The sequence below is a fragment of the Athene cunicularia genome, unplaced genomic scaffold (genome assembly GCF_003259725.1).
Source record: "Athene cunicularia isolate RWA unplaced genomic scaffold, athCun1 BOjh376285_part1, whole genome shotgun sequence".
NCBI lineage: Eukaryota > Metazoa > Chordata > Aves > Strigiformes > Strigidae > Athene > Athene cunicularia.
Window position 1 is genome coordinate 123,641 of NW_020799152.1, and position 6,230 is coordinate 129,870.

At 58.9% G+C, this 6,230-nt stretch overlaps 2 protein-coding genes across 10 annotated transcripts in view; both read left to right on the forward strand.

The window, feature by feature from the left end:
* R3HDM2 (R3H domain containing 2) overlaps positions 1–829 on the forward strand; it is a 60,597-nt gene extending 59,768 nt beyond the window's left edge. For 4 of the 9 annotated variants that reach the window (XM_026866938.1, XM_026866941.1, XM_026866939.1 and 1 more), the window contains one exon: positions 161–828. In XM_026866938.1, coding sequence (XP_026722739.1) covers positions 161–501 — 341 coding nt within the window. In that variant the 3' untranslated portion in view covers positions 502–828. Of the gene's footprint in view, positions 1–160 lie in introns of all 9 variants that reach the window. The other 5 variants (XM_026866942.1, XM_026866936.1, XM_026866943.1 and 2 more) reach the window with 4 other exon arrangements.
* Positions 830–983: 154 nt separating this feature from the next.
* Positions 984–6,226, forward strand: STAC3 (SH3 and cysteine rich domain 3; the record flags this gene model as incomplete). Its single annotated transcript, XM_026866935.1, has 12 exons — positions 984–2,065; positions 2,828–2,894; positions 3,293–3,554; positions 3,701–3,798; positions 4,070–4,145; positions 4,219–4,316; positions 4,421–4,487; positions 4,792–4,841; positions 4,975–5,078; positions 5,593–5,644; positions 5,861–5,998; positions 6,161–6,226. Coding segments are annotated over exons 1-12 (1,527 nt in total), but the record flags the coding sequence as incomplete, so codon positions are not given.
* Positions 6,227–6,230: the final 4 nt, after the last annotated feature.

A 6,230-nucleotide genomic window follows, 5' to 3' on the forward strand; every position in this document is an offset into this window, starting at 1 on the left:
CATTCCTAATGTGGGGGAAGTTCAGCAAAGCGCTGCTTCCATGAGCAGAGGTGACTGCTCCGACCCCAGAGCTGCTGAGGAGCCCACGCGTCAGCTCTCATTGGGCTGTTGCCATGCAGGAACCTGCTGCTGCTGACAAGTGCTGTCTTTTCCACTGCAGTGCTGGGCCGGGTGCTGGAGGTGACGGACCTGCCCGAGGGCATCACGCGGACAGAGGCTGACAAGCTCTTCACCCAGCTCGCCATGGCTGGTGCCAAAATCCAGTGGCTGAAAGAGACTCAGGGGCGCCGCGGAGATGGAGGCGGTGGGGACAACGGGACTCCAGAGAACGGCAGGCACAGTGACCTCGCTGCCTTATACACCATCGTGGCCGTGTTCCCCAGCCCACTGGCTGCCCAGAATGCCTCCCTCCGCCTCAACAACTCCCTCAGCCGCTTCAAGCTGCGTGTGGCCAAAAAGAACTATGACTTGCGGGTGCTGGAGCGTGCCAGCTCACAGTAGGGCTCACGCATGGGCACAGAGCACACTGGACTGCGGGCACTTCCCTCTGCCTTCTCTTTTCCTTTCTGCCCTCCCTTCCTCTCGCCTTCCTTCCTGGATATATTTATATGGACATAATTAAGAGACAAGAAATTGATTTTTTTTTATTATTATTATTATTATTATTTTTGGAGTGATGCCCGTGCCCGCCCACCTTACCCTGTGTATATTGTTTTGTTAAGCACTGTGTTGAACTGCACATACAGGTGTTGATTGGTATGTTCACTGCACATTTTATTTAATCTGATTATTATTTGGGGGGTATTTTTGGTTTTATTTTATTTGGGGGGTTGTTTTTAAATATAAAAAAAAAAAACTTGTCCATCACTTTTAACGCTGCTTTCCCATTCTCTGCCAGTACCAGTGCTAGGGGCTGTCTCTGCTGCCTCTTCACAGTGAGATGACAGCCAAGGAGCAGAAGGGGCACTCACAGGAGGATGCATTCCTGCCTGAGTCCTGCCCCACGCTTGGCACATACAAGGGCTGTGAGCCCATGGCTTGCCAAGACTGGGAGCTGAGACTAAGAGAGGAGCACTGAGCACTTTGACCTGGTGCTGGCCCCCCCGTCAGATATTCATAACCTCTTTTTCCAGCTGCTGGCCCGATGCAAGAATGGGGGTGTGGGGTGTTCCCAGCTGTATCCACTGCCAGGTAGCAGCATACTCCTGGTGAGAGGGGAGCAGCCCTTGAGCTGACAGGTGCAGGTATCCCTGTGTCCTCCTGCCCTGCGGGTGCCAGAGTTGGGCTGGCACCACCCTCACCGTGGCATTGCACACAGCAGCTGGAGCCTCTTGGCAGCATCTGGATGTTACTTCCAAGAGCAGGTGCAAGCGGAGAGGTGAGAGCTGCGTGGAAGGGGTGGGCTCCAACCCCAGGCTTGGTGCAAACTGCTACCCCACTGCCACCCACAGCCTGGCAGGGACATAGGTGCAGGGACTGGCACTGGGGTGCCTGTCCAGCTCCAGGGACTGGCACCCACTGCAGGGCAGCATGACAGCAGCAGGGTCCCAGCTCTCTCTTCCGTGGCAGCTCTGTCTCAGTGGAGAGTGGACCATCAGGATTTTCTGCCAAAGGGTATGGGGCAGCCAGGAGAGCTGCCCATGAGAGACCCCACTGCTGCCACCCTTTTCCCCTCCCAGCTGCAGGGGCCTCAACTGCAAGAGCAAATGAGACATCAAGGCTGGAGCTCTTGGTGTGCCCTGCTCTGCTGCTGCCCCATGCCAGGGGGTGGGTGGGCCTCTGGCACGCCCAGCAACCCACTAACGCAAATAGCCAGTGGCTCCTCTCCGCCCCGTTCCCCTCCTGGCTCACGCACGGGCTCCAATTACTCGGCGTCAGCCTCCGCCAGCACTCAGCTGTCGGTTCCCCTCTGGCCTGTCACTCCCGCTCTCTACGGGACTGGGGCAGCTGCCCCACTCCCTGCGCACCCAGCACAGAGGGCTGGGGGCTCCGCAGGCAACGGGGTCCCAGCATCGGCCACTCTTTGTGGGGTTTTTCATCGCAGGACGAGAGCTCCAAACACAGTGTAAGTGTGTTTCCGTGTGCGGCTCCCCCTCATTGTGGCCACTGACCCCCGCAGGCCCCTGCTCCACGCATGGGGCTGCAAGACCCTGGGGCTCTTTGTCTCTGTAGCACCCCTTTCTCCAGGACTCCCCAGTCCCCATCACTATCTCCCTGATGGTCACCCTGGCTGGTTTGCACGGGAGCATGGGGGGGCCTTCTGTTAGGCATCATGAAAAATAGTGATGTGTGGCTGGAAGGACTGTGGGGATGGTTGACAGTCAAAGGTGGAATCAGGCATGTTTTGGGGGATGCATGAGCAGATTCTGCCCCCGTGGCAGCACAGGGCTTCTGTGGAGACACAAGCAGGGCTGTGCAGTGATGTCAGACAGCATCATAGGCATGCTTGTCCTAGGGGGCCACGAGTGGCACCGTTAGCAGTGTAATTGTGGGATGAAGATGTCTAGACAGAGATGGACATGTGCAGGTAGCCCAGGGTCTGGCCCAGAGCGCTTGGCACTGTGTCCACCGAGGAAGCAGCAGTGCTGTGCATGCTGGGCTGGGAGCCTGCTGCTCTCCAGCCCATGCAGCAGGGCCCAGCAGTACCCCAGGGCCCTGAGACTGGCCCTTGCTGGCGCAGGCAGGGGGGCAGGAGATGCTGCTGCTGGGGTAGTGGGAGGCACTGGTTTGGGAGATGCTTCCCATCCAGCAAGATCTGGTGGTTCCTGCCCCCACCTGCAGTACAAACAGCCCCAGCCAATGTGGTGTCTCTCTTTTCCCCTTATAGCATGACAGAGAAGGAAGTGCCAGAGCCACCAGCTTCACCTGCTTCAGGTGGGAAACCCAAGAGCCAGGTAAGTGGGTGCCCACCGGGCAGCTTGGGTGGGTGGGGGAAGCTACCTTTTTAGCATCGTCTCTGCCCAAGCCCCAGGAGTCTTTGTGGGGCCAGGGATGCCCGGTGGGGTCCTGATCTAGCAGGGCAGTGGGTGGACATTTCCCAGCCTGAATCTTTCCCAGAGCGCCCACATCCACATGGTGATCAGGAGCCAGTTTGTCCTTTTGTGGGGACCTCACAGGGCCAGGAGAAAGGTCCCTGTCCTCACAGCTTTTCTGTCCCAGGATGCCTGGGGTCTCCTCCCACTTGGGGAAGAAGGGGTCTCTAGATCAGAGCAAAGAGGCGGGAAGCTAGGCACCAGCTTGCCTGCCTCACCCCACATGCCTGCAGTGTGCAATGCATCCTCTCCTGCCCCAGCAGCTACGGAAGCTGAAGCAACTTTTCCAGCGAAAGCCCAAGGAGGAGACAGTGCCAGAGCCGCAGCCCAACGGGGAGTTGGTCAGCCCCTCAGGGGGACCCATCTACTACATCTATGAGGAGGAGGAAGAGGAGGAAGAGGAGGAGGAACCTGAGCCCCCTCCAGAGCCCCAGAAACTCGTCAATGACAAACCCCACAAGTTCAAAGATCATTACTTCAAAAAGCCCAAGTTTTGTGACGTTTGTGCGCGCATGATTGTCCGTGAGTCCTGAGGGGGCTGGGGTTGGGGGCCGTGGTCAGGGTGAGGGCTGGGGGCCAAGACTGGTGAGGGCTCCCACTCAGGCGTCCCTACAGCTGCAGTGTCACATTGCCTCTCCTTTCCACCCCTCTGCCCCTGTCCCTGCTAGTCAACAACAAATTTGGCCTGAGGTGCAAGAACTGCAAAACCAACATCCACCACCACTGCCAGTCCTATGTGGAGATGCAGCGCTGCTTTGGCAAAATCGTGAGTGTTCCCATCAGCCCTGGGCATGCGGCAGCCCCTCGCAGGGAAGACCAAAGTGCTGTGGCAGGGAACAGCCGGCTCGGTCCCTGCGGGCATGACCCAGGCGCCAGGGCCCACCTCTGCTCCCGATGCCGAGGGGTGGGTCCAGCATCACGCCTTGCTGGGTGCTGACCCTCCGGGTGCCCAGCATCCCCCCGCTTCACCGCTCAGCTCTCACGGGAGGGCCTACGGGTCTGGGTGCTGGTTGATGCTCTGACCTCTTTCCTTCCAGCCCCCAGGGTTTCGCCGGGCGTACAGCTCACCCCTCTACAGTGACCAGCAATATGCCTGCACCAAGGAGCTGCTCTGTAAGTACCGTCCCCACTGCCCCATCTCCTCGTGTCCCGTAGCTGAACTACTCTCACTGTCCCTGTGCCCCAGCAGCAGCCAACAGGAGCGACCCTGTGTTCGAGACCCTGCGGACAGGCGTCATCATGGCCAACAAGGAGCGCAAGAAAGGGCAGGATGACAAGAAAAACGTGAGTGTGGGCTCCGCCTGTGTCTCCAAATGCCCAAGGGGTCCTGGCACCACAGCCTGCACCCCATTGCCACCCCCACCCCCTGATAGCTCTTTGTCTTGCAGCCTTTGGCTGCTATGATGGATGAGGAGCCGGAGGCCACAAAGCCAGAAGGAGGCAAAACTGAGGGTGGTGAGTGCTGCAACTGCAGCGGGGTGGCAAGGAACTGGGAGGGGGGCAAGGAACTGGGAGGGGAGACAAGGAACTGGGGGGGCCAAGCTCCAGCCACAAGGCAGGGAGGGAGACTGTATTTGGGAGGACCATTGGGGTAGGGGGTAGGTTTTACCCTGCAGCAAGAGGGTCTTTAGGTCTCCACCCTGGGGTACTCCCTGCTTCCCCTTGTTGACCTGGGCACAGGAAATCCTTGGGAGGAGGCTGGTTCCCAGGTCAGGAGGTAGGACCAGGAGAGATGTAACCATACTCCTCCCATTTCCAGGCACCTCTGAAGGGGACAAGAAGACCGAGAAGAGCCCAACAGATGACAAGGTAGCCGTCATCCTCACCTACACCCCAAAGGCCCCTGGGCTTGGAGCAGCGTGGACAGAGGGTGTAGGGATCTCCCTGCTGGGCTCCGCAGGGCCTCTCTGGGGCCCCAAACCCCTCTTTCCTCCTCCCCCAGAACAAGAAGCCACAGCCAGGGATTCGTGGTGGCTATCTGCAGTCCCATTACTTCGTGGCACTTTATCGCTTCAAAGCCCTAGAGAAAGATGACCTGGATTTCCCGTAAGTTCCCAGTCACACAGTGGGCCCAGGGGTGATGAGGGGAAGGACATGGGGTGTCCAGTGGGGAGGGAGAGAAGTCTTCACCTCAACAATGAAGCTCTGCGGCCTAGAGGAGTCTGTGAATGAATGAGTGAGGGCAGAAATTAGAGCTGTGCTGGCTGTGGTTTGGGTTTTGTGGCTTTTCTGCCAGCCCCAATGGGCTACACATCAAGCAGGGGCCCTGGCTCCCGCTGGGCCAGCTCTCCCAGCTCCCAGGTTTTGGGCACAAGCCTTATTTCCAAGGCTGTTGGTTTGTCTTGATGTGGTTCCACTGATTTCATGCACCCCAGACTTGAGGCTGAGCTGCTCACGCACAGGATCTGTCTGTTCCTGTGCGTGTTCCTTGACCTCACCTGACACAGGGCACTGGGAGCTGGTGCTGTGGGAAGAGCAATTTTCGCTGCCAACCTCAGAGTCTCCCATGGTGGGGGGTCCCTGCCCCCTCCTCACGCTGACCCCTTCCTTCCCTTCGCAGGCCAGGGGAGAAGATCACGGTGGTCGATGACTCCAATGAGGAGTGGTGGCGGGTAAGGCTGGTGTGCAGAGGGGAGAGATGCGGAGCTTAAAGCTAAGGGTGAGGTCAGCTGGGAGCGAAACTGCACTCTAAGGGTGGACAAAGCCCCTTACACCTGCTGTGCCCTCATGCCAACCCACAGCCTGCAGGCTGGTTGTCACAGGGGAATTGGGGTTCGTACGGATTGGCTCCAACACCCCCCTCGCACCCATCCGCTGACCTTTTTCAGGGGAAGATTGGTGAAAAAATTGGCTACTTCCCTCCAAACTTCATCATCCGGGTGCGGGCAGGCGAGCGGGTGCACAAGGTGACACGCTCCTTTGTGGGAAACCGGGAGATTGGGCAGATCACACTCAAGAAGGATCAGGTGAGGTGGGACTCAGGTGGTCACAGCCTGCAGCCACGCTGCCCCCCAGCCCCTGGGACAAAACCCGCTCTGCCCAGCCAACCCCCCTCTCCCTGCGGGTTGCCGCCTTCCCCCTGCTTGGTGGGGCCCTGGCAGCCTCACCCGCACCCCTCTCACCCCCAGATCGTGGTGCAGAAGGGCGAGGAGGTGAATGGGTACGTGAAGGTCTACACCGGCCGCAAAGTGGGGCTCT